We start from the raw sequence: 26665 nt of genomic DNA on the forward strand, positions 1-26665 counted from the left end.
TGAATATTTATTGATTGAAGTGTCATAAAATCATCAGAAACCACATTGCATCTTTACATTATTTTTTCGCTCAACCAATATTTATTATTAGCCATTTATTCTGTGTTGCTTAGTAATGTATAGACACTATTATGAAAAGGCTTAAATGATACGTGGCATGGTAACAACTGTGTTTACATTCTTGACTGATTTAATTTTCCGACGCGTCTAGGAATCTGGCGGTCTATGTAGCACAAGTGAAGCTTGCAAGTTTCCATCCTAACGCCATTTCAAACTATCGTTCTGCCTCAAGGTATCCACTCATGTCTGGACCGTACAGGTGCCGGTGTCGTATCCATTTCAGCGTCACCCCCAAAATCCGCTCAGAAATGCGCACGCGCGCCCCCAAACTTTCCAGGATACGTAATGATGCATGAACTCGTGGCACATTGCTGTACAGACTGTATTATTATGCAGATATAATATTATATCTCCCTATTTCTTTTGTTTAATTACAATAATAATAGGGAAAGGCGTCCGTAGTGCGGTCCGCATCTTTTAAACCTACCATCTGGACAGATAGCACGGTATTTGGATTCCAGCGCTGCGGCGCATGCTCCAGATGAGGAGTCCACGTGTCTTACTCGCAAGCACTGACAGCTCAGTTCACTGAGAAGAGCAGAGCTGCGGGATCGAGCGACAGGAGGGTGGCTACCGACATGGACGGAACATCGTTTCAGCTTTACTTAGACTATATTCGGAAGGAGCTAAATGCACAAGACCCTGCTGTACTCGGGGTGATCGTTGCCCTGTTATTAGTTGTCCTCACTATAGGTAAGTAGAAGAGGGAATGTAGTGGAAACAGGCCCGAAATACACCCACGGCGACGGAGTTACAGCGTACCCCGGTCTTGAAGCGCTTGTATTGGGTCTTGCGCAGATATTGCCGGCGCTAGTCTCACTCTAGCCTAGTTATGGGCTAAAAAACGGATCAGGGGCGGCTTAGAACTTAACGCCGTCTGTTGTCTTTATTTGTGTATTCCAGTGTTTATGAAGATCCTGTGGGGTAGAAAGTCCACACGAAGGGCAATTCTCCTGACGGGGCTCTGCGACTCGGGGAAGACGCTGCTCTTCAGCCGTGTGAGTGCTGCAGCCTCTGTCTGCTGATGCGGCTCTCGCACGGTGTTTTCACTCGCGCTGTTTTAGAAAGTGTCGAGACGACTGATCGGTGCGTTATTGACCCCTGGCGCTTAGGGTTTGTTCATTGAATCCAAGCAAGAAAAGCTCTGCACACCGTAGGCTGGCAAGACGCACTTTATGGGGAGCGTTAATGAGCTAACATTTTGTAAACGCGGCATGTTTAATGAATTAAACGGTATTTAGTCTGGTAAACCAATGACTGATTTGGTTAATTTTGCAGCTGCTGACCGGGAAATTTAAGAAGACTCAAACCTCCATCACAGACAGCACTGCAATATACAGGACTAAAAGTGACCGGGTAGGTGTATCTTCATGAGCGACATTATTTCACACATAGGCATAATTAATTTATACTGTATATTTGAAGTCTTTAGAGCTTCTCCCCAGTCATTTGTAACTGCTGTTTGTTTGAGTCCTGTTTGTCTTTTTATTTTTCTTGTGTAAAACCCAAATAAAAATGTTTTGGTGTAGACAGTCATTTTTGCCTTTATATTTAAATATCCTTTTTCCTGTGCTTTGATTTGGCAGTTTTGTACAACTGGACACTTCCAGTACTGAGTGAGAAGTGTATTCATGGCCAGTATGTAACCACGGTGTTTGTATCTCTGTGGGTCTACTGTATCCATTTTGCAACTGGAGGTTTTATTGAGCACATGAGGTGGTGTGTTGGTCTTATGGTCTGCTATAAGACCTGAAGCCCTGTTTTGTCTCTCCTCACAGGGAGCTGGCATGACTCTGATCGATCTCCCGGGCCACGAGAGCTTGCGACCTCAGTACATAGAGAAGTTCAAGTCTTCTGCCAGGTGAGGAGAAGGACTGACTGATGGTGACGTAAGAGACGACAGAGTTGGGGTGGAGCGGAGAGGGTTTTTTTTTTTTACCTGAGCGAGGCCGACTTCTGATCACCGCTTCTGGCCGCAGGGTGATCGTGTTTGTAGTGGACAGCGCCATTTTCCAGAAGGAGGTGCGGGACGTGGCAGAGTTCCTCTACTCCCTGCTGACTGACAGCGTCGTTGTAAAGAACGCCCCAGCTCTGGTGGTTGCCTGCAACAAGCAAGGTACTGGGACGAGACGCCTTTCTCGTTTTCCACAGTGGGGAGATCATTTCAACCTTCGTGTCCATGGAAACTGTTGCCCTTGCAAGCAGTTGCGTGGAGTTTGGTTTGGTGAGCTCGTACAATTGTATGACGTCAATCTAAATATAAAACATAGGGCGAGTAATAAATGGCACCCTCCAAGCACATCTGCCCATAGCACCTTAACACACATCAGTAGATCTTGAGTTCAGTTTATGAGACGAATAACAGTGAGACCTAATGAGATGTGATGGATATAGACCTGGGAATTGTAAATCACAGATGTTTGTCTCCTCTCCAGATGTTACCATGGCAAAGTCAGCGAAACTCATTCAACAGCAGCTGGAAAAGGAACTGTGAGTATAATTGCGTGCAGTTTCAATTCTCTACCCTCGTTCACAAGTGGGCTGGACATTGTGGTTAGAAGTCTTTGTCATGGCACCAATGTAGTGTGCAGATCACTTGTTGTGTTGAATTCAGATGAACTGATTAACTTGATTTGAAACTTGTCAAACATTTGCAAAATGTTGTCCCTCAGAATGTCAGTGCTCTGTTTCAGCATCTCTTCTATTACCAAGATCGTCCGTATTTGGTTTGAAATATTAAATTTGCCAAAATATTTTGTTTTTGTATTAGAACTTTCCCTTTTATAAACACATTTGAAAGGTTGGAAGACATCTCATTTGTGTTCAATTCCCTCTAAATGAGAAAATACCTTTAAATCTTGAGTATAAAACATGAGGCAGTACAATTTTGCCTAGCTTTATCAAACAGCTTTCAGTGCAGGCAGAGGAAGGGTCAGTGTAGCTAATTGCTTTGTTCTGGTAGGTTGTATTGCTCTGTTCACACCTCAGTAAATAGTAAATTTTGCATTCTACACCATTAAATTCCTTATAGACAAACCATTTATAGCTGTTCCCCACTGTTCTGATGGCTTTCTTCTTTTATTAAAATGTAGATTTGAAAACTAAAAAGATTCTTTTATTCTTACTGTGAGGAGACTGAGGAGACTCGTTTGTATAATAAAACAAGTTATGCTTGTTTGAAGTTCCTTTTCTAAATGAAGAATTACAATTATTTGAAAGCTACTGATTCATTTGCAAAGAACCCGGAATACAGCATCCACAGCATTCTCTGAAAAGGTCTGATCTTAAGCAGGAGAGTGTTGTGCATTATTTTTTTTAAAGGAAAAGTGTAAGAATTGACTTACACAGCTCATCTAAATTGTTAGTGGAGTGTTTACTAGTAAAATCGTGAGGATAAATTTAAAGTGCTACATTCATCAAGTGCCTGATGTACGGTTGGAAATGAGTAATTTACTGTGGATCTGCTTGATATGTTATGAACGCCTTTATAATTCATAGCTGAGGACCACAGGCTTCTGTACAAAAGATCTGTTGTGAACAGCTGTTCTCTAGCCAGTTGCGGGGCTTCTAGAACACCGAACAGCTTCTAGAAGAGCCCTTGTTTTCTTGTTCCCTAGCAACACTCTGCGAGTGACACGGTCCGCAGCTCTGAGCTCCCAGGATGGGTCTGCTGGGGGGGGCACGGTACCGCTGGGCCGGAAGGGAAAGGAGTTCGACTTCTCCCAGCTGCCCATGAAGGTGGAGTTTGTGGAGTGCAGCGCCAGGGGGAGCAAGGGCGAGGAGGGGCAGGCGGATGTCGAGAGACTGGAGATATGCTTGGCCAAGCTGGCCTGAGAGGACTGCCTTGCTGCAGCCATGCCTGGAGCCCAAGTGCCCTGCCCAGCTCTGTGCCCTTGACCTTGGGCAGCTTTGGATTCACCAAATAGCCTCCCTGGAAAAATAAAAGGAGCATTGTTCGTTTGTATGCCTTTTCTGTCAGGGGTCTAAGAAACCATATTAATGTTGCTATGAAATCCACGTCGGTAAGAGCTGTTAATTTTAAAGTGCTGCCTAAAACTCATAGGTTTAAAGCTTGACTGTCTACCTGCCTTGCAGTAGGACTATCCGAAGCGCCAAAATGTTTTTGTTTTTAAAAGGTTAGCTTTAGCTTCCTTATCACTGTCATCTTTCAAATATCTGTACAGCCTTAGCTCATGTTAGCGAAGCAGGTTCAAAAAGTAAAATTTGATTTGCAATTCTTTTCGTCAGAGGAGGCTGGTATTGCGACATTTTCTCGTTGTCTTCGCCTGCTTATGCTGATCTGATTCCTTTTTTGTAAAGGCTTTATTTTTTTCATGTTTCTCTTAGGTTTTTGCCAAGTCTCAGGCTAGAGGGTCATTCTCTTTGAATCTTTGAAATAAATTGTTTTCAGAGTTTAAAGCATGTCGTTTGTGAGTTTATAAATAATGGAACGATTGTCTATTGTGTAGGGGGATGGCGATGCTGTAAGACTTTTTATACTTTGGCGTTTTATTGTGCTCTTAAGTAAGTGTACACACAGAGAAGCAGGAGACTTGCAGTACTGAGTGGTGTTGAACAGGTTTATCTACCTCAGCCATTTCTTTAATATCTTGGTACTGTATGTGTTGAGGATGTTTTCTGGATTATTGTTTCATTAACACTTAACAAGCACCAACATTTGGATGGCAACGTTCACCCTCTGGTGTTCATGATATGAAACTACGCAGTGTTGAAGGAATGGGAAAGGCTCACGTTTGACTTTTGCTCTTTTAGCCAAGTGGCAGTGGAGCCTTCTCCGGGGTATTGACTGAGGACACTACATAAGCTGGCATAGAGAACCTTCAATATTGACGCTGTGCGCTTGTCTGCTTGGAAAAGTAGAGTGTGTAAAAAGAGTTGGGTAAAGGAAAGTCTGAAGTCCATTGGAAGGTGTGTCCGCTTGCTTTTTGAGACGTTTGCAGCTTATCTAAAATCATCACTTGTCTCTGACATCACAGAACTTAAAATAGATGATTATTTACTTATCAGAAACAATCTAATTTGTACTCTTTGGACAATGCAGGTCACTGGCATTCCATTGAATGAAAAAGAAAACTTAAAATTTGAAGCCGTCAACTAAATCTGCACTGACCTCTCCTGGGTGTGTAAAAATAATTGATGTTTGAAATGATTGACTCTATTTGAAACTTAAGTTATTTTATAGGCTGATTTCCCCCCCCATTGCTTTAGTTAATTCTGTTTTAGTATTAATCCACCTAAAAGCTGTGTTTTTGTTTTTTTTATGATGATGTGGGAAGCCAGTTCTGTTGCAATGGAAAGGTATACAAATATGGCACCTTCAGTGCAGAGTCAAATGCATGTGTAAATATGATGATCATATGGCTTCACCAGAACCCAAAACTTATGGTGCTCTTTAATGGAATGCTTATTTGTAAATTTAGCATTCTGTAGAAATAGAAACTTATAAACATTATATTTTATAATGTTGTAACAGCGTGTACTGGTGTATTCAACGATAAGTTTCAGCTGCTCGGTTCTTAACCAAAACTAATTGCCTGACAATATGTCATTTGTTTTATCTTCCATGCACTGGTGTGCTACAAAAAGCATCTTTCTCTCTCTATTGATTCTAAAAATAATGTACTTTATCGAAACAAAAATACTGTGTTCAAAGCTAAAACAGAAAGCAGCCATACCTGAATGCATGCACCTCTCACTGGTTGGTTTCTTATTCGCTGTTGTTTATCTTCCATTTTGTGAGGATTTTACAACATTCGTCCCCTCAGACTGCTGTTTAAGCACTTTGTAGCTGCCTCCAGTTCAGATATTTATTAGTATGAACAAAACTCTTTTTCATTTCTGTTTACATGTAAAAGATGTAAGAGGTCACAGATTAGTTTAGTGAAGGTTTGAAATTAGTTTCAATTTGTTACAAAAGACACCATTTTCTGGAGAGCACCCAAAAAGATGTGCATAAAGTGTGTCCCTCCCTGTGGTGCTCTGAAGTCCAGCATTTGCAGGAAGGTTTTGTCCTTTGAGTACAGCTCCGTCCTCTTTCTACTGTTACCATGAATGTGTAGTTTTAAGATGTGGTCATCGCATTAGCCATTGTGCATGTGTACTGTACATGTTCTGGTTTTGACAAAGTTTTCCTTGCCTTTCAGTTATTCCTAAAATGTCACATACAATGGGTTTCCATCTCTGCAAAGAGCAAATTTAGAGGTCAGGTTTTACAAATCATAATGTAGATCCCATCGGGATTGCACCTTCAATACTGTTACAGGCTCCTATCTTTATTTGATGTTCTTTACCAACTCTCGCCTCCTCATACTGGTTGGAATGCAGTCACATCGAAGCAGTAAAAACTGCACACAATCTAATTTATTCACACAATGCATTGCAAGAATGGGTGGGACTTCAATTTCCCAACAGCAAAGATTAGATTACAAAATTAGATGACATAACCTAACCCTTTTTGGGGTGTTTTTATTCCACAAGTGCTGCAGGAATATTTTTTAAAAAATGCTTTATCCACGGGGATGAACGTGACTTTGTGCAGTATCTTTACTGAACAGCCAATGTGCGAACATTGCACGTTGCACATTCCAAGTGTAATTGTCCTCCAAGATTCATCTCCAACATGATGCAGGAGTGAGAATATTGGGCACTACCATTCTCTGCACTTGTAGATGCATGCAGACTTCCAGGGTGTTTTGGAGGAGGATATTCAAGGCAGGTTTAGTTCCATATACAGCAAAAAAACATACATTGCATGCCTTTAAATGGATTCATTTCTTCTGCTTCTAATAGAGCACAAACTAACCTTGGTGAAAGAAAGTAATTTTGTTTTGATGCATAAAGAATGAGTACAACAAATAAACAGATAAGCGTTGGAAAATGCTTTATGTTTTTATTTTCTACCGGACAACTAATTTCAGCAAAACAAACCACTCCATGATGCTTATGGGAGTGGTTTCTTGCAGGGTTGGTAGAGCTCCACTTCAATGCTTCTGACAGGTGTGGAAGGTGCAACTTTTCACGAGTTCTGGATTGAAAAGGAAAAATAATTTAAGACCAGGTTCCCTAGAAAAATACAAAAACATTTCTTGCAACCCCCCCACAGAAAATGTCAGAAACAGAAAGTGTGTAACCTGAGCACAGCAACAAAGAGTTGCAGCGCAAACGACTAATTTCTATCATGGATGGCTTCTCTCCAGTTGCTGTAATATTCACTTGCACAGCAGCAATTGCTTTGTTGGTCCTGCTGCTGTTGGTTATCCATCCGTTCTCTAAACTGTTTTATCCAATTCAGGGTTGCAGGGGAGCCAGAATCTATCCAGGCAAGCAACAAGTGCAAGACAGGATACACCCCTGACAGGACCCCAGTCCATCACAGGGCACACATAGATAAAGATGCATGACGCACTCACACCAAGGCCAATTTTCCCAGAAGCCAGTTAACATACAAGCATGTCTTTCGATAGTGGGAGGAAACCTACAAGAACACAGGGAGAACATACAAACACAGATAGCACTCCAGGTCTACAATTCCATCAAGGCCCCAGTAGTGAGAGGCAGCAATGCCCATTTAGCTTGTTAGAGGTTTATCAGCGAAACAAAACTAAAACTTCCTCCAGCAGTTTCTTGAAAGAGCCCAGAGTGCTTTCCTCTTGGCTTGGAACCCTGTTTCAGACAACGACAGCATGGGCAACTACAAGAGTTGCAGTGTTCACTTGCCTTTCATGTGTGCTTGGATAAAAACACTAAATTAATCTCTGAAAGAATTGTGATGTCATAAAATAAGATACTATGTTTATGTACTGAGACTCATGTTCTGCTTGGCCCTCTGTTTTTTTTTATTTGTGCACGCTAAGTAACTAGCTTTCTCCTTTTCATCCCCGTGTAGAGGCTTCAGTTTATCAAGAAGACACTCGACTGACTGTCAGATTTGCAATGTTTGACACCCGCAAAAAAAAACATAAGTGGTTCTGAACAGCTATTTTGTGTGAGAATCATATCTGAGTGATGACACTGCATGTTGCGAACAAACGTCACGTAGTCGTTCTGAACCATGACCCATACGTCTGTGTAACCTTATGGATCATGGTTCAGAAGAATAAGATCAGAGTGTCAGACAAGGAGCTTGCCAATCACACTGCAGTGTGTTTCACAATGAAATAAGGAAATCTACTTACAGTACTTAAAGCAACAATATACTGTTTACATTAATTTGTGGTTCTGCTGTTCTGGGGTAACACTTATTTTAAATTGGTAAAGCACTGAGCATATCTAATTCTTATGTGAAGGGCTAAAAAAATTTAAAGCAGTGGGGCAATGATTTTATTGCTGTCCAGGGATTGCATTTTAATCACACAATTCCTATTTGCAATATAAGTAATGACTGTTTCACAATGTGCATGCAGTTCATTCTTGACCATACTGTGCATGTACAGTATGAAGTATTTTGACCCACAAGCTTCCCTGGCTTCTACTCACCTGAGGTTTCGCACTCGCTGAGTTTTGTCACTGCATCATAATAATCTGGCTTAAGGAATTCCTTAGAGGTTTGTCCCAGGGGAACTTCTTGGAGACACTGCGTTGTGTCTTTAAAGAGAAGGTTCTTGCCTTCAGTTGATGTAAATAAAGTGAAATTTCCTTTTTTGCCCCGTCCAAAGAGTTCCTGTGGAAAGACAGAAACAGAATATTTTGATTTAAAACTGCCAGGGTCTCTCCTCTAACTGAGAACAATCTGGAGGTTTATTATGTGGTAAGAACTGTCCTAGATCCTTTGCGTTTTCAGACACAAAAGCTATTAGTTACATTTATGTCATACAACTCACCTAAATCAACACTTGTCAGTCATTGATCAATTAAAGAAACATGGTTCTAAAGGAATTTTGAGGGAATTTTGCAGATTACTTACAGGCTTCAACCTGAGCATTTTACTGGGGTGCCAACTAAAACTCTGATATAGTTCCAGTGTACATCAATTGTGGAACCCATCATTTCAACTTGTAATGTACAGACTAACATAAGTCATTCATAATAGGTTTTTTTTTTGTAGGCACTGGCTTTCATGATCAAAGGTTTCAGATAGTCTGTGGTAATCATACCTGCTGTTCATTCAGAAAAGCGATAACTTTGCTTCTGCTTTCTGGGCGAACCATGACACCGTGGGAGGGCACCTGCGCCAGGTTGCAGGTTTTATACTGGTTTACAGCAGCGACTGGAGGCCCAGTGGGACACAGCAACTCAAAGTCAGATGCCTTCAGGTTTTTGGCCCAGTCAGCAGGATTACGGCCTTAGGGAAATAAAGAGGAGGCAGTGCATATTACTAAAAGCAAATACGATTTCAGTTCTCAAATGTGAAATGCAGCTGCAACACTTTCAGCAACACTTTAAACACTTAGCAAGGCATAACTCTAAAGGGAGATTTTGAAGTTTAGAAAGGGCCGTGGGCAGGGTATCACCTGCAGTGTTCTCCTCCACAGTGGTGTGCTTCACAAAGGCAACATCTCCCCCGCCTTCCACCAGACACCTGAACCAGAGAAAAGCCACAGAAAATGAAAGGCTGGAGTAAAAAACAACCAGATCCCACATATTCTTACAGTTCCACCTCTTTATTCATTTTAAACTGTATAGTATTTTCAACGTATCTGAGAAAAACAAAATTTCCCCCTCTTCAGTTTCATTGCACCACCAGGTTCTTAAATTTGTACAGCATCACCTTGTTTATCTCAGAGTCAATGGGGGCGGACAAACTGTTAAATGAACAGGATTTTGGATAAGAGAGGGAGCAAGTCAGTTAAAAGATAGCAGCTGTACAAAAGAGTATGCTTGAGACTGCAAGTGCACATAAACACAGCAGATTTTAACAAGCTTACACAGGACTTATTGACTACTGCATAACAGCCTAGAAAACAGTATTACATTAAGATCTGGACTTTGGCTTAATGGCCAGGACTTTGCTAACCTTCTTTTTACAGCTTAAAAAGAACTTGAATAAGCATTTTGCTCAAGCAGTCAGCTGGTTCCTACCTGAATGCTCCAGTGTATCCATAATAATTCTCTTCACTGCTGGCGACACATTTGTTTGTCTCTCCAACTTTCTTACCGCTGCCAACACACAGAGCACAGAGGCTGGAGCCTTTCTTTGCCCCGGGAGCACAGCTCTGACTGAAGTAGTCCGCTGTTAGAAACAAATGCCAACTTATTAGCAAATGCACACAGACCCATGTGACGGCAAATGTTCAGATCCAAACTCAGTTATGCTTCTCAGTAGACTAATTCAGTCGTCCTTTTGAGAGTGAGGTGTTGGAAAGTATTACAGTAATTTAGGCTGAAAATCTCTCATTTACTCGTGATTTAAATTTAGATTCCCCTGCACCAGAAGCAGACATTCTGTATTGCTGCTGAAACACAAACGTCTCTGTTAGCAATTTTGCAGTCAACGTCATCCTACGCGTATCAATGTAATCTGCCTATCTAACCAGCAGAGAAACACCTTCCTACGTCAATGAGATCAAACAACCAGGACTAGATTCTGCACTTCATCTCCTGAATTACTCCATCATACTGGATAGCAGGTATCAGGAAGTGAAGGCTGTTGCACACTTAGTATTTATGTGTCTCATGATGTTAAAACAGAAGCTTGTATGGCCTAAAGCTTCATTAACCACTTAAAGTTTGGAACGCTAGCTTTCCAAACATGAGTTCTTGTCTCCGGTCGCTTATAATGGGGGCGGGGTGGCGGCTCTGTGGCTAAGGATCTGCGCCTGTGGCTGGAAGGTTGCTGGTTCAAATCCCACAGCCAGCAGAGGAATCCTACTCCGTTGGGCTCCTGAGCAAGGCCCTTAACCCCAACTGCTCCAGGGGTGCTGTACAATGGCAGACCCTGTGCTCTGACCCCAGGCTCTCTCCCTATCTGTGTGTCTCATGGAGAGCAAGCTGGGGTATGCAAAAAGATAATTCCTAATGCAAGAAATTGTAAAGGGTTAATAAAGTAATGTTATTATTATTAAACCTTGAAATGTCAAGGCCAGAGTGTGCTTGAATGCTTTTTTAAATGTGAGGTGGTCATTGAATCCCAGAAATCCAGTCAACAATGCCTCCACATAAGCCTAAAAACAGGAAATGATCTGATACTGGGAGAGAGGGTTTCACAAAGAGACAGGCTGTGACAAAGAAAAGAAACCGTAGGGGCTAAGATGAAACAGTGGAAATGGGAGGCTTCACTCAGGGAATCTGTGTGAAACATATAAACAGATGGGCACTTACAGAAGTTGCAACTGCGGATCTCTTTATGAATTAGACCCATGGGCACATTCCATCCTGCAGTGCGTCCTATTCCAGTGTGGCATGATTTCTTTCCTTTCAGAGTCTTCCAGGTGAGCCCTGAGCCTTTCTTTACCACAGCCACTGCAAAGTAAGAGCCTGATAATAAAGAGAAAAAGAGCTGAGTGAGTATGCAGAAGCTTTGGCTACACCTTTATAAGATGTACAAAAAGACCTCCATCACAGCCACGTTTGAAAATTTTCTCTAGATGAAGAGGAGACAATTCCTTTGGCAATCAGCTTGGCATTTCATTTTTTTATTATGCAGTTTGGGAAGATACTGAGCAATGCCATATCGAGAGGAAATACAAAATAATTATGGCACCTTAAGGGGAATCAGTTAATAAACTGATCTTCAGGTCATTGTTGTCAGAAATCTGAATGAAAAATAAAAAAATAAGAAATGTACAAAAATGCACAAATGTCTGTATGTTTGTATGACTTGACGATTACCACAGCTGTCTCTAACCATGATACTAGGTGTTACTATGAACAGATGCCATGCCCGAGCAGGCTCATAACAAAACGGTTAACAAAATTAGCGGTACTACTTATTTATAACCACTTTTATTTACAATTTGAATGTCCAGTGATCTTGGCTACACCCACTTGATGTGGAATAGCCCCTGTGACACCTTTTTTTTTTAACCAAATTACAACAGCACTGCCCCCTACTGGAGGATCAGAAGTGTGTCCCTTACCAACAGCACCTCAGCCCAACAATAGCCAAGAAGGCCATAGGAGTCGTTGTGTTCCTGAGAGCCAAGAAAGGCCTGGGAGACTAATCCCACTGCCTGGTGTGTCACATGGTAAGGATTGGCTAGTGACATGACCCAGGTTCGAACATGTTATCACAGAGCTCAGCCTGTGTTCAGGAGAGGGTCTTTTTTGGTTGTGGCCCCTTAAAGGTCCCCCTGGCCATGAGAAGTTTTGTTTCTTTCTCTATTGAAGTGCCCCTGTAAATTGGATTCTTTGCAATGTAAAGCTCTCATGCCCTGAAAGTTCTAAAGTTTTAAATTCACACTCTGCACAAGATGGGAAGTATTCTTCAATGCTCAATTGACCATAATGCTTTCAATTATACTGAGGCAAACATTCTTTGTGCTCTGTTGTTCACAGTTATCAATTAATCATTTGCATTTTTAAACTGCATATTTTAATCAATCACTTGAAAACTGACAGTGTTACCTGTCGCTCCTGATACTTTGCATTGATCTGTAAAGAGAAACAGAAAAGGAGTCAGTATTCGAAAGAGTACCAAGAAAATTCTACACTTAATATAATCCTCTCTTGAAGCTGACTTAACCTGAAGTGTTCAAGATTCTCAGACTGTTCATAGGACAATATTAACTATTAGCACAAAATAGTAGTTATTCTTTTGTTTATTTTGTTTATTTTGGCACTAAAAGTTTTCTCCTTCCAGCAGGGTTTCTGTACGCCACAATTTTAATAGCAAAGCTGTTGCTAGCAACCAAAGCCGAAAAACCAAAAGCATGTCACAAGCAATTAATTTCAACAAAACTCCAGCAATCAAACAGCACAAGTACTACACATACTTATCTCTTCCCTGACTGGAGCCTGCATGCACAAATCTAAATACACAAATAGCAACCCCTAACTTCCTTAGTTACCTTTCTAATCAACTCCTTCACTGCCTACAAATTCTGAACTCGGATCTGATGCATGACTGTAATGTATGAAGCCTTATCTACTGTATGTGTTTCAACTCATGAACTACTGAATGATTTTTTTCAACACTCTTAGCTAATTATGTGCTAACAGCCTGGATCATTTCAACCCTCTTGTTGTTTGACAGTGATCACTGTTTTAATGCTAATATCCTGCATTGTAAAGCATGAATTGTTGTTCCTGATTTACACTGAATGCTCCATGACAACCCATGCTGTAAAGATGATACGGAGAAACTACACAGATGCAATGAACTGGATGCCCACATCTTACCTGCATCGTACTGTTCTACCATGGCGGGTATCAGGCCACACTTCCCTGCAGAATAGATCTCCCCTCCATCCAAAGAAATGGCATCTGCATCTCCACGCTGAGAAGGAAACAGGAAGTCATTTAGTGAGACAGGGAGTGCAGGTGACAATTAAGATTTTTTTTAATTAAGATTTTTTTTAAACAAACTACTGTATTTCCATACAGCAAAAGGCCAAGAAGAGGTTGATGGCCAAGGCTCCGATGAGATTGCCAGTAGTTTGGTATTTTTGGGAACAGGTAAAGGTTTATTCCACACTGAAAAACACAACATTTCGGCTGTGCAGCCTTCTTCAGCCAAAATGTTGTGTCTCTTTTCTTTTCACTGTGGAAAAAACCTTTACCTGTTCCTTTGCAGCCTACGCATGCTGACGCAGCTCCCAACTTGTTCTGTGTTTTTAGCAACTACTCTTCCCCATAAAACAAGGAACAGGGTGCCTGAATGAATTGGTCTGTGTAGGTATGATTCACATCAAGATTAAATCATCTTTATCTCTGGATCTATTTGATGGTTTTCTGTTACACAAAATTATGGAGAGAAAAAAAAAGTTTCCTTTCTAATTTCAAGGGCTTCTAGCACAGGACACGGGAATCCAGAGACACCTGGCCCTCTAGCGCCCCCTGGAGGAAGCTCACCATGATCTTCTTCACGCAGTCCTCCACCGTCGCCTCCCTCGCACACTCCACTCTCGTGCGGCTCTTGGCCGCCACGCTGTTGATGGCCCAGTCGTCACACTTGTTCATCTCGAAGTGACCCGTGGTGCACCACTGCACGGCCCCCGAGCGGGACTTGCCGATTGTCTCTACAGGGCGAGAGCAGCGTGTCAGTTTGCTCCTCCGTACAGTAAAAACGAAGCAATCAGAACTCATCAGGCGATACAGTGCAGCTCTGAGAGACACAGTAGCTACCAGCGATCACCGAGAGCTTTGTATGTAGTGAAAGCCTTTGAACTTGGATGTCCTCCACAACAGCTGGCACAGTTGTATTCTTTGTACTTGTGAATGCATCAGTGAAATAATTATTCATTTTAATGAATTCAATTTGCTTGTCTTTATAAATTAATCACCCCTCCTCCCATGCTGATGTGCTTAACCTCTGACCTCTAAGCTCTGCAAATTTTGTTGCGGACAAAATTGACCATAACAAATGTTATATTGAGACAAAGTGGCAGCGTGTCTTGCAATCAGGACACTGGTGCATGTTTTAAAAACGTGTCTCTTCCAACAGCTGAGTCGGATCCATGGATCAGTTAGCTACTAGTTACCAAACGGGCTGGATAGGTTCAATGGTTTCCTTTCGTTTGTAGCACCAGCATACATTCCATTTTACACAGATGAGACAGAGATATCTCAAACCTTCTGAAAGCACCCTGATTACTTCGGAATCATTTTATTCTGTCCTATTCTGGATTAAGTACTGGATTACAGTTTGTGTGTTTAAGTATATTGTGCCTTCCTGTACCGTGACGCTGTGTGTTTGACTGCTGCCACCTGGTGTATGACTGATTCATAACACAAAGACAAGATTCAGGGAAAGGGAATTCCTTCTGTCTCTCAATTCAATTCATAGAGGTTTATTGGCATGACCAATGAATAAATCAGTGTTGCCAAAGTATATACAATTAGAAATGTCTATAATATAAATATATATATGTCTATATATACAATTGGAAATGTCTATAAAATCTATAGACATTTCCAATATAGACACATCGTAATACATTTACATACAAACATATGGAGCATTATTGAGAGACACGTTCACTGTTCACTGTGACAGGAGATCACATACTGGACTGCCAGTTCAACTGAGTTCCCTCCCCCTTCTCCCAGTAGGATTGGGAGTTGTTGTGATTCTGGCAGGTGTGAGAATTCTGGGATTAGATTTGTAAATTTGGGGAAGAATGTTTGTCTTCTTTGCTGTGAAGTGGTTGATTCTGATTTGTGGTGCTGTAGCAGCAGTGTGGCATCAGGACCAGCTGGCTCAGAGGGCTTTTTGTTTGGCTCAGCTCTTGGCTCAGCAGGGCCTTGTGGTGCTAGGCGTTTCAGTCGCTGCTTTTAAGGTGTAGCCAATACTTTACTATTCTCTTCTGTGTGTTTGTTAGTAATGGGTATTGGCCAAATTTGGCCCTGCACATGCTGTTAGGGGTTTTTCTCTGCACACGGAGGATGTTTCAACAGAACTCCATGCGCAGAGTTTCTATGGGGTCTTGCTTACCTCCCTTCAGGGACCGGATGACACTCATGTATTCCGCTCCAAGGTACAAGAAGGAGTCCATGGTCTCAGGCAGGTGAACCAGCTTCTGTGTGGAGTCTTTGAACACCAGGTCTTTTCCTCCATATGCATCAGACCTGAAGAGACTAAATTTGCTCTGTGTGGACACAATAATATAACACGAACTTTGGAAAACTTCAGATTGAGGACTTGCCATTCAGACTACCATTTTCCTCTACAACGTCACAGTTCACAATTCAAATTAATGGCATGGCAGATCAGTATCACACCTGATACTCCGAACAGCAGTTAACCACTAATTAGAATTATAATAGGTATGTAATTGTAATTATTATAAGAACAGATTTTGTAATAATCTAACAATTACGAGGGAATCAAGGCCGCTAATAGGACACTCAGGATAATTGTAACAACTAATGTTTGACCACAAGGAAAAAAATAATACTAAACATGTGTATGATGAATCAAGAAAAAAAAACATTTCCTATTCAGGGTCGCAGGGGACTCATATCCTATCCCAGTAAGCAGCATGAGCAAAGCAGAATCCACTCTGAATGGGACACCAGTCCACTGCAGGGTACCCAGGTTCATTTCTTCCAGAAGCCAATCAACCTACCACTATGTTTTCGGACTGTGAGAGGAAACCCAGACAAACACGGAGAGAACATACAAACTTCACACAGATGGCAACCCAGGAATTGAACCCAGGGACCCCACGGAACTCAAAGCACTGTGAAGCTGCGATCTTAACCACTGTACCGCCATGCCACCTCCCCGCTTCATCTCCCTTCCACTGCGATGGTGGAGAAAAGCCAAACAGAGGGTTGCAAGCTCCGCGCAGAAAATCACTGGGACCGAGCTACCCTCCATCGACCGGATATATCTCGACCGCTGCCACAACTGGGCTCGAGCTATACTTCGTGACCCAATTCAGCCTGGCCACGATGTGGTATCGCAGTATCAGAACACTGACAAATAGATTCAAAAACAGTTTCTTCCCCCAAGCAGTCCGCATCTTAATCAGCTCAAATTAGCTCCTGCACTTTAAGGTACTGCACTGTTTGCACTATGTCCTGTCTTGGCTGTATTATAATGTCTATTGTCTAAATTTATTGTCCATGTCTGTTTGTCATTTGTGCCTATTTTTTAAACTAATGTTACTGGGTACAGCTGAACGAGTAAGCATTCCTGTACACTTGTTGTTGGCACATAAAGAAATCTTGAATTTTGAATGGGACTCCATTGCTTTTTCCCCTCTCTATCTTATTCCCATTTCCTCTCCCTCACCTGCCTTTTAACTTTTCCAACGTGTACTTCTGTTTCTCCTCCCTCTCCTCCTTCCCACCCTATGGACAGAGAGGTCCATATTCCTCCTCTCTCCACCTCACTCCTTAGACAGCCAGTGACCTCTCACCCATGTTAACAGACTTTTCAAGGTTCCTGCAGCTCCAGCTCCAAATTCTGTTGTCTTGTAATGGAGTGAAATGAGTTTCTAAACAACTTTCCACCTGTGTCCTTGCGTTGTGCAAACTGAATTTACATTCATCTCCATTTAGGAGCCTATTACTTAGAAAATATTAAGTAACTTTAATGCAATGGTTCCCAGTCCTGATCTGAGCTGAGATGAGACCTGCATCTTAATTCAATTCAATTCAAAATACTTTCACTCATTGCTAATTGAGAACATTAATCTGCTTGCTTATTTTGACTTTCAGGTTAATTTGTTAATTTGTTTCTGCAGTCCTAAGTATAAAACACACTTCACTTCAACTTCACTTTTTCCAAGAACCGAGAACAAAAAAAAAATAGTTGCAACACTATCAAAAGACAGTTTTTTTGTCTGGTGAAAATCAAGTTAATATATTTAAAAGTTAGATTGTTTTCATATCAGGTAGCTTGGTGACATTCGGTTTGGTAATCCGTAATGGTAATCTTGTATTCTGAGTTAAATTCTGAACTGGAGCTCATATTGTGTGGAGTTTGCATGTTCTCTATCATGGTCACTGAGTGTCTCAACATGTAAGAAAGCATTCATCCATCGTGTGACATAGTATAAATGAGCTGTACTTTACCTTGGCATCCTCAAGACTCTCCCAGATTCTTTTGGCCAAGGCTGGACTCTTTCGGCTGACAACAGCATGTGCTGGGACTTGTGCCAGGTGGCAGGACGCATACTCACTGATGGCCTTCCTGGTGCCATCTTTGCACAGCAGCTCATAATTGGGCTTTTCAGAATCTGACATGATTGAAAGGCCATGGATTAATTGCAATAATACATTGTTGTGTAAAACAATGATGGATTATTATTCACACCTGACACCTGAGGAAGGCTCCACGGCCAAAACGTGGTGTTTTCTTTCTTCTTTTTTTCAGCATGGAATAAACCTATTACTTGTTCCAATAGTGGATTATGTCTGAAATGACTTAATTTCACAAAAAGGTAGGTGTGTCAGGCAGTGCGTGATTACCTGGGACTGTGAGGTGCTTCACGAATGCCACATCTCCTTTTCCATCCTTCAGGCATCTAAAAAGAGAGAGTAAAAGAGATAATAGCTTAAGTATTAAAAACCGCTTAAAGACACAACAATACTTTCATCCATCCATTTTCTAACCGCTTCATCCAATTCAGAGTCGCGGGGGAGAAGGAGCCTATCCCAGCAAGCAACATGCGCAAGTCAGGATACACCTTAGACAGGATGCCAGTTTATCACAGCATTCACACAGACCCACACACACTCTGTATGGGACACCAGTCAAATCGCACTAACTCACACCAGGGGCAGTTTTCCCAGAAGCCCATTAACCTAACAAGTATATCTGTGGGCTGTGAGAGGAAACTGGAAGGCACCCACACAAACAAGGGGAGAACCCACTGTCCAAACTCCGTGTGGATAGCACCCCAGTGGGTTGGCACCACAGCGGACACAAAACACCACAAGTGTGAAAAGAAATAACACGAAAGTTGAAAATCGCCAGTCCTACTGTGATTAAGTGCGACCACATAAAAAAGTAATAATAAGATCATATTGGGGAGAACACACAAGATAAAGAAATCATAAAACAGATCAGATCATAAAATATGATTTCATACAAGATTCTGCTTTTGCAATCTAAACCATTGTATAACAATTCAATAATGATAAAAATGGCTAAAGATCACACGTGCTGCGAGACTTACTGGAAAGCTCCACTATAGTCGTAGTACGGCTCCTTCTGAGAGCGGCTGCAGTCACCTTTGCACTGGCTGCATAACCCAGGGTAAAGAGATTTATCTGCTCCAGGGACGCAGCTTCCCGAAAAGAACCTGGAGACAGCTGGAAAAGACACAAAAACAGAGTGAGACTGGGCTTGAAGCAGACAACTACACACACTGGGAGCTATTCATACTGCCTGTCGAGTTTCTCATGCTATTTCTGAGACATGGGGTTTACTGTGGTAAGTATTTTTGCCTCATTAGTATACGCTGAAAGTGTTCCAGATGATATGATGGCAAGTTTTACTGGCATATAAATTACACTCAATATAGCTGCCACTAACATTATATGTTGAATAGGGAACTTGAAATTAAGCACAAGCACAGCTTAATTCTACACTGAAAAGTAGTCATAAAGAAGAAAAGAACTTTTCCATCTAGAGATTCTTCTTTATATTCACTGGAGTACTGTAAGTTCTTAAATGGGGAGATGTGGAATCCTTTGCCTCCCTGTGTAAGAGGTTACCACAGCGCACTTCTACAGGACATTTACATCACTGGACTCAGGCTCATTTGTTTATTGACTCTTATTGTTTGCTAGACAGTTACGAATGAGATTTAAAAAAAGCACTCGCAGCATTCTAATGTGGTTATGTAGATATATTGACTGAATAACCTCTGTTGTCTTTGTAAATGTGGCTTAAAAAGCCAGCGGCCATATCACCCTGCAACTAACAACTGGCAACCCTACTGAAGCTCAGCGGGTGTGAGCCAGGTCAGTACCTGAATGGGAGACCTCCTGGGAAAAACTAAAGTTCCTACTGGAAGAAGAGGGGCCAGTAAGGGGCGCTCACCCTGTGGTCTGTGTCAATCCTAGTGTCCAGTATAGTGACGGGGACACTATACTGTAAACAGGTGCCATCTTTCGGATGAGACTTAAAACCGAAGTCCTGACTCTCTGTGGTCATTAAAAATCCCAGGGCGCTTCTCGAAAAGAGTAGGGGTGTAACCCCGGCGTCCTGGCCAAATTTCCCATTGGCCCTTACCAATCATGGCCTCCTAAGAATCCACCATCTATGAATTGGCTTCATTACTCTGTTCTCCTCCCCACTAATAGCTGACGTGTGGTGAGCATACTGGCGCACTATGGCTGCTGTCACATCATCCATGTGGGGCTGCACATTGCTGTATACATATCTGAGTGAAATATTTTGCTCAAGGGTAGCAGAGCCCCAGGCAGGACCTGCTCCCATGAGCCTCCAGTCCAGAGTCCAGAGGCCTAACACTTGCTCCTGCTCTGTTGCCCTACCTGCCTGGACTTCTCCCTCTCCTGACACGTAGCTGTGTCAGCTGGCTCTTACCCTTCTCAATGGGCTCATCCTCTGCTCCCTTCCAGTCCGTGAGGCCCATGGACACCAGGGTACCGATGGGGATGTTCCAGCCCGCCGACTTGCCCAGACCTGTGTGACATGACTTCTTCCCTTTCAGGTCACTGAAGCCGAACCCGCTGCCCTTCTTCACCACGGCAACAGCATAGTAACAGGTGTCTGAACCTGGGAGAAGCAATGGATTGTGGGAAGAGAGTCGCTGGAAGCAGTTAACAGAAAACATTCCCAGACAAATCCCGACAGAATCTGCTAGATCCAGACCTGGAAAACTCCAAGCACTCTGGTGATTGTGCTTGCATTATATTATATGCATCTGATTTTGCTAATCTGGTTGAAATGCAAATCAACTGCTTATATATCAATCAGAATAAATGCGTTTTCGAGCTGATGACACACCTTTCTTAACTAGGCTCTCACCCTGTGATTAGCTGGAACTAAACTGCATGCACAGTCTGGTTGTGATGCAGATTTAGGTCTTCACCTGGTTACCTCCATGTGGGAGAACTACTGTCTTGCTCTCTAAAGCCTTTGCACACCAGTTAACCCAACAAAACACCATAAGCAGTACTAACGCTGAAGAACAAAAAAGGGACATTCGAATAATTACCGAATTATTGCAATATAAACACTACAACAATAAGGTTTAAAAATAACAGTTACTGGTGTTATTAAAGTCTAACACGATTCCTAAATTATTAGTTCATCTGGAGAGAGGCGGGGATTCGCTTAAATCGCTCTTTACGGTATTCGGCTACAGAAGCCGCTCTTTACAAGCTGAATTACTTTTTGATCATATCAAACTATACGCCATCGCGCTTTCGCTTAGCACATTCAGATTTCTTTGAGTTTTCTCTACCTTTTCTTTCTCGTATTCACTGAGATTTTGAAGGGCTTTTACTATTATGATCTAATAATAATTCACTATTTACTAATACTTTCATACGGTATATGTTTTGTTCATCATTTAATGAAATTGGCAAAAAACAATATTTAACTGAAACTGGCTTGATGTCACTTCACCTACCTGGACCGTGGTCCTCTGCTACGACTGGATGAAGGTTGTAGTTTTTGAGACCAGCTTCATAAACGTCCCCACCATCCAGGGTAATAGCATCAGCGTGTGCTTCCTGTACAGAGATTAAAACAGTACTGTTCTCTCAGGACTTGGTCTATTTCTGTGGTTTAGAGAAATTTCACCACTATTTTCTCGCCTTCTGTAAAATTAATCAAAACACTCCTCATCTTTAATTTCAAAGAATAAAAAATAACATCTTCAATATTCAACAGATTATTTACAGTACACAAAGAGGAGTGGGAGTGTTATTTAACCGGCTGCCCCGGCTTCTTTCAAGAAACGTGTGGTTGAGATCCCCGTTTCAATTAGTTCCCAACGAATCCAGCTAGACCGTTTTAACATTTTACAACGAAAAATACATAGAAAGACAAACATACTCATGTTAAAAAACACTGATCCATCCATTAACAGTTATACCACAGAACCAATTACATAATGTATCGCAACGAAACCATGGAGAAACAATGTACAAAAAATAAAATAGAAAAACGAGTCATGTCTCACACTCGAAGATATTGACACCAAGGGCTTAAATACCTTAATTGCTTTAATGCAGTCCAACGTGGAGCTCTTCTGCACACAGGAGAAGCGGGGGGACGCCTTGACAAGTGCGTCGCATTTCTTCTTCTCTGCCGCAGACTTGAGACACCAGCGGACTGGCTGGGACTGAGGAGCCGCTAGCGCAGAAGCTAAAACACGAAAATACTCAGGAATAAAACTCACAAAAATCTTGCATAAATATTAAAAAGGGACATGTCATAATGGTCGAAATGTTGCATAATCTAAAACAAATCTGTAGAGAACAACAGCCTGCGGAACACTGGAATGTGAACCAATTCAGAATGCAATTATTTATTAATAAACAATTATTGATTCATGTATTAATACACCCCAATTCGGATGTCATTGTTTCCGAAAGCTAAAATACAATACTGACTTCTTCTTAATTGCAGAATCCAAAGTTTTTGAAATAGACGAAACGGTAAAATACAAAAATACATGAGTCAATCTGCCGAACTGACACTTAAAGTTGATTTGTGTCTTAAAATGCATATCCCAGCAGTAATAATATTTACTATTATTGGCAATTGGTAATTGGGTGAGCTCAGACCTTAAATTTATTAGAATCGATATAACACCTAATTATATATATATATTATGATAATAGCCTTTTTTATTATCATTTCATGAAGTTAATGAGCGCTTTACCGAGACACCCCAGCACCAGGGAGCAGAGGACAAGTTTCATGGTGACGGTCAAGGGCGACGGATACAGCAACCTCGCGCGTCCAGCTGGAGCAGGCAGAGGCTCGCGCTGCAGGGCGCTTTTATGCACACGGGCGGTGGGATGGCCATTCAGGGGGTCATTGTGTGTCTACAGAGGGGGGTGAAGCAGACAACCCTTTCCCCTTCGGGGGAAATTCCCATGTGATATTTTCATGGCTGTTCAAAAAACGCGATGATTTTTACCGTGCGCTTAACCAAGAGCAGGGTAATGTGCACCAACCAAATATTTTTTTTGAACAATCTCATATACAGATTTTGCTTGGGTTTATATAATTGTATTGTCGGACGAGACTCGCAGTTACTCCTCGTCTCTAAAACTAACGCCACCAAAACCAAACGTTTATTACTCAATACATTTATACACAAACTTATTGAGGCGAATTATTGTATTATTCGGTGATACTGCTACTGCTTTTTAGAATTCATGTTTAATTATTATGCACTATTCTAACAACGTGCTTTTATTTTGTGTAAAATACACGAGAAATGCCAAGGTAAAGTAGCATCAAAGCTAGCAAAATCGGAACACAAAAAATACGTTTAATTTTATAGTGTGTGTGTGTGTGTCAAATTTGATTTTAAACACAAACCGACACTTTTTAAAAAGTTGTTTTTGCGTCACATCATCGTTTAAATGATAAGATTATCAATATTATGACAGAAGTGGATACAAATTAATGGGAAAATATTTGAAGAGGGAGTTAATGGAGGACCGCACCTGAAGAGAATTACAGCACGGTTTCCTATCTTTAAGACATACCAGTGTCAGGAAAGTAAGGTGCCATAGTTTTAGTCGAAGAAGTCGAGAGGGCATAAGAACTGTTTTCTAAATGGCTTCCATGCCGTTTATTTTTTCTTTTGTACACTTTGTCGTTTAGCTGACGCAATGCAAACATGTTGATACTTTTTTGTGTGTCATTAGCTGTTGGTTCAGCAAAAAAGAACAGAATGATGTTACCTTGATTCTATTATATGGCAAACTATTTTTAGGTCCAGCCAACCCCTCTGGTTTTCCCTTGCTGTTCCAATTCTGTCCTAACTATGAACAAGAGTTAAACCAGATTACCCAGTCATTCAACCAAATGGTTAACCAGGGAACAAAATACTGGTGTTTGCAGGGTCAATATTTCACAACACTGAATCTAAAGTGCAGACTAATTCCTGCCAATTTTCTATCCACCCCCCCCACACACACACACACACACTGCATAAACTGGATTTAAATGAAGTGTCATTCTGTCTTGAGTGGTGAGATGACAAAGAACCTAAGAAAGGTTACAAACGAGAGGAGACCCACCAAATTCTTTTGACAGTTATTGTTTCCAGGAACTCATCCAGATGTTTCTTGAAAAAAAAAACATGGTATCAAGTTCAATAACATGGCTGGGTAGCTTATTCCAGACTCCCACAACCCTTCCAATATCAAATTCAGTTCCTCTAACCTGTCAATCTAGGACATTTCCTTATATCTGGGAATGTACAGATATATATGTATGTATATATGTATCCAGTTGCTCGTCTCAGGACTGGAGTTCTTTTCTGAAAATCTAGAGTAGCAATGTCTTTTCTATAACACAGTGACCAAAGTTCACTATTTTAGCACACAATTCCAGAAATGTCTTACTAGTGCATTCTTCAATTTTAACATAACATCCATTCATTTTCTAACCCCTTTACCCAATTCAGGGTGGTGGGGGAGTCAGACCCTATCCCAGCAAGCAACAGGCACAAGGCAGGATACACCTTGAATGGGATGCCAGTCCATCACAGGGCACACAGAGACAGATAGCACCCCAGAAACTGAACCTAAGGCCCCAGCACTGCGAGGCAGCAATGCTAACCACTGTGCCACTGTGTCACCCCATTTAAATTAATCATCTTCTGAAATTGAAGCTTGAAGGCATTAATGGATTGACTTGAGAATTGGTTAATGGCTGGAAATCAGAGAGAGTACACATAAGGAGTGAATACTCAAGCTGGCTTGATTCAATTACTGGAATTAAGGGGGGTCAACATTAAGACTGTAGCTCTTCCTTATTTAAATTAGAAATTAAAAATGGGCATCTATGAATTGGATAAGCAGTGACTGAAACTGCTATAATGAAATAGAGATGATAAATTTAAATGTAAGAAGTACATTTTTTTCTGGAACACTGATATTTGTAGCTTAATGTTTTTTCTATTAAATTGCAATGCAGCCAGGCTTCTAGTTTGGGATGAGGAATCCTCATCTCTGTCACCTGCTCCTGTGAGTTACTGGGCCCAAGACACACTGGGCTTACAAAAAGGGGAGGACTCACACAAGTTTGTGTGCAATGAGTATTTCTCAACTGACAATGAAAATGCAATAATTATAATAATAATAATTGCTTACACTTATATAGCGCTTTTCTGGACACTCCACTCAAAGCGCTTTACAGGTAATGGGGACTCCCCTCCACCACCACCAATGTGCAGCCCCACCTGGATGATGCGACGGCAGCCATAGTGGGGAAAAACTAAGGTTCCTATTGGAAGAAAAGGGGCCAGCAGGGGGCGCTCACCCTGTGGTCTGTGTCAATCCTAGTGTCCAGTATAGTGACGGGGACACAATATTGTAAACAGGTGCCATCTTTTACATCCCTACATAGGGTTACATCCCTACTCTTTTCAAGAAGCGCCCTGGGATTTTTAATGACCACAGAGAGTCAGGAGTTCCGTTTTAAGTCTCATCCGAAAGACGGCACCCGTTTACAGTATAGTGTCCCCGTCACTATACTGGGGCATTAGGACCCACATGGACCGCAGGGTGAGCGCCCCCTGCTGGCCCCACTAACACCTCTTCCAGCAGCAACCTTAGGTTTTTTCCAGGAGGTCTCCTATCCAGGTACTGACCAGGCTCACACCTGCTTAGCAATAGCTACATGTATTTGCTGTCCTCAGTGCAGCGAGTCTTTGTCCCTTTACACAAGGAGTCAGGAAGGCTGCCCAGCTCACAGCCAAATTAGATGTGTCCAGTAAAGCACACTGCGAGCTATCAGATCTGTTGATCTATTTGTGTTGGGGAGGAGATGTCTAGCGACCTGTGAAATTAGCTTGTCTACCTGTGGAAAGTGTAAACAAAATAGAGAAGAGTCACGAAAAACAATCTATCCTAAGATCACGTTCTATCATTACACAGGCAGTTTTTTACTCATTTTACAAAAAAAAATGTTTTTTTTATATTCCATTACAATCCTGCTTTTTCTTTCAGCCTTTAAGACTTCTAAAAACTATCCGTTTTAAAACAGATCAGTGTTTTAAAATAGTATAAACAAGTAACACAACTACTTCCAAGACATCCCTTGCTTGTTTAAGTGAGATCTGCAAGGCTTGCTTATTAGAACATAGTAAGTGTGTTGGCTGAGGCCATAATCCCAGATATAAAAATAAAAATTGTATTTATATGTGTAAAGATTGTTCTTGTTAAAGGTAATCATGTTGTAATGTTGTACTCGCTCATGCTGAGAAAAAAATGATAACTAAGGCTATACAATGTTCCATCAAAAGGTTTATCTTCCCAAATGTCATAACATTCTTGGGAAAAAATGTGAAGCATTTTAAATGTATAATAAAGTTGGTTCGTCTGTTTCTGTTTTAGCACTGGGACCCTTCCAGTCTGAAGTCAGTAAAAATCTCAGTGAGAAGCAGGTTGCATGTTCAACTATTCTATTTCCAAAATGCACATATAGCTTTTTTCCTGCACCAGGAACTTCAAGTTTTAGCATTAATAGAGCTATTCCATTTAAGTGTTATCATGCAGAAATGTCCTGTTCTGTGATAAGGTAAACAATAAAAAAGGCATTCTGCTTCATACATAGGATAATATTCATTCAGGATGCAAATTGATTCAATTATATTTGAGAGTGGTCATTTTAATATGACACTTTTGTGTGTGTATGAAAGTGTAAAACCAAAGCCTTCAAAGTAAAATAGGAGGTGGAATTGAATACCTCCAGAAATATCAGACTGTATTGGAATGAACTCCAAAGAAATTCAGGAATTTTCAATTAATG

At 41.4% G+C, this 26665-nt stretch overlaps 2 protein-coding genes across 2 annotated transcripts; one reads left to right on the plus strand and one right to left on the minus strand.

The window, feature by feature from the left end:
- Positions 1-455: 455 nt before the first annotated feature.
- srprb (SRP receptor subunit beta) lies at positions 456-4539 on the plus strand. The gene is made up of 7 exons (XM_006637896.3): positions 456-813; positions 1024-1118; positions 1399-1476; positions 1899-1981; positions 2100-2236; positions 2556-2610; positions 3738-4539. Exons 1-7 carry the CDS (start codon positions 699-701, stop codon positions 3952-3954), a joined length of 780 nt encoding a protein of 259 aa, XP_006637959.1. The 5' UTR covers positions 456-698; the 3' UTR covers positions 3955-4539.
- Positions 4540-7006: 2467 nt separating this feature from the next.
- On the minus strand, positions 7007-22662 carry tfa (transferrin-a). Its single transcript, XM_015361587.2, has 17 exons — positions 22554-22662; positions 21882-22033; positions 21294-21396; positions 20243-20434; positions 18867-19002; positions 18157-18212; positions 17761-17924; positions 15671-15824; positions 14089-14255; positions 13417-13513; positions 12643-12669; positions 11398-11553; positions 10159-10309; positions 9591-9658; positions 9234-9421; positions 8617-8800; positions 7007-7165 (listed from the first exon to the last, which is right to left on the minus strand). The coding sequence occupies exons 1-17, from the start codon at positions 22591-22593 to the stop codon at positions 7122-7124; spliced, it is 2079 nt and encodes a 692-aa protein (XP_015217073.2). The 5' UTR covers positions 22594-22662; the 3' UTR covers positions 7007-7121.
- Between the last annotated feature and the right edge of the window lie 4003 nt (positions 22663-26665).

Source organism: Lepisosteus oculatus, chromosome 13 (assembly GCF_040954835.1).
Source record: "Lepisosteus oculatus isolate fLepOcu1 chromosome 13, fLepOcu1.hap2, whole genome shotgun sequence".
Classification (NCBI taxonomy): domain Eukaryota; kingdom Metazoa; phylum Chordata; class Actinopteri; order Semionotiformes; family Lepisosteidae; genus Lepisosteus; species Lepisosteus oculatus.

Coding starts and splice junctions, on each gene's coding strand:
- srprb (XM_006637896.3), top strand. CDS start 699: ATGGACGGAACATCGTTTCAGCTTTACTTAGACTATATTCGGAAGGAG. Junction 1,982..2,099: donor AAGTTCAAGTCTTCTGCCAG/GTGAGGAGAAGG, acceptor TTCTGGCCGCAG/GGTGATCGTGTTTGTAGTGG. Junction 2,237..2,555: donor GGTTGCCTGCAACAAGCAAG/GTACTGGGACGA, acceptor TCTCCTCTCCAG/ATGTTACCATGGCAAAGTCA.
- tfa (XM_015361587.2), bottom strand. CDS start 22,593: ATGAAACTTGTCCTCTGCTCCCTGGTGCTGGGGTGTCTCG. Junction 10,310..11,397: donor GATCCGCAGTTGCAACTTCT/GTAAGTGCCCAT, acceptor TGTTTCTAACAG/CGGACTACTTCAGTCAGAGC. Junction 9,659..10,158: donor GGATACACTGGAGCATTCAG/GTAGGAACCAGC, acceptor TCTCTGGTTCAG/GTGTCTGGTGGAAGGCGGGG.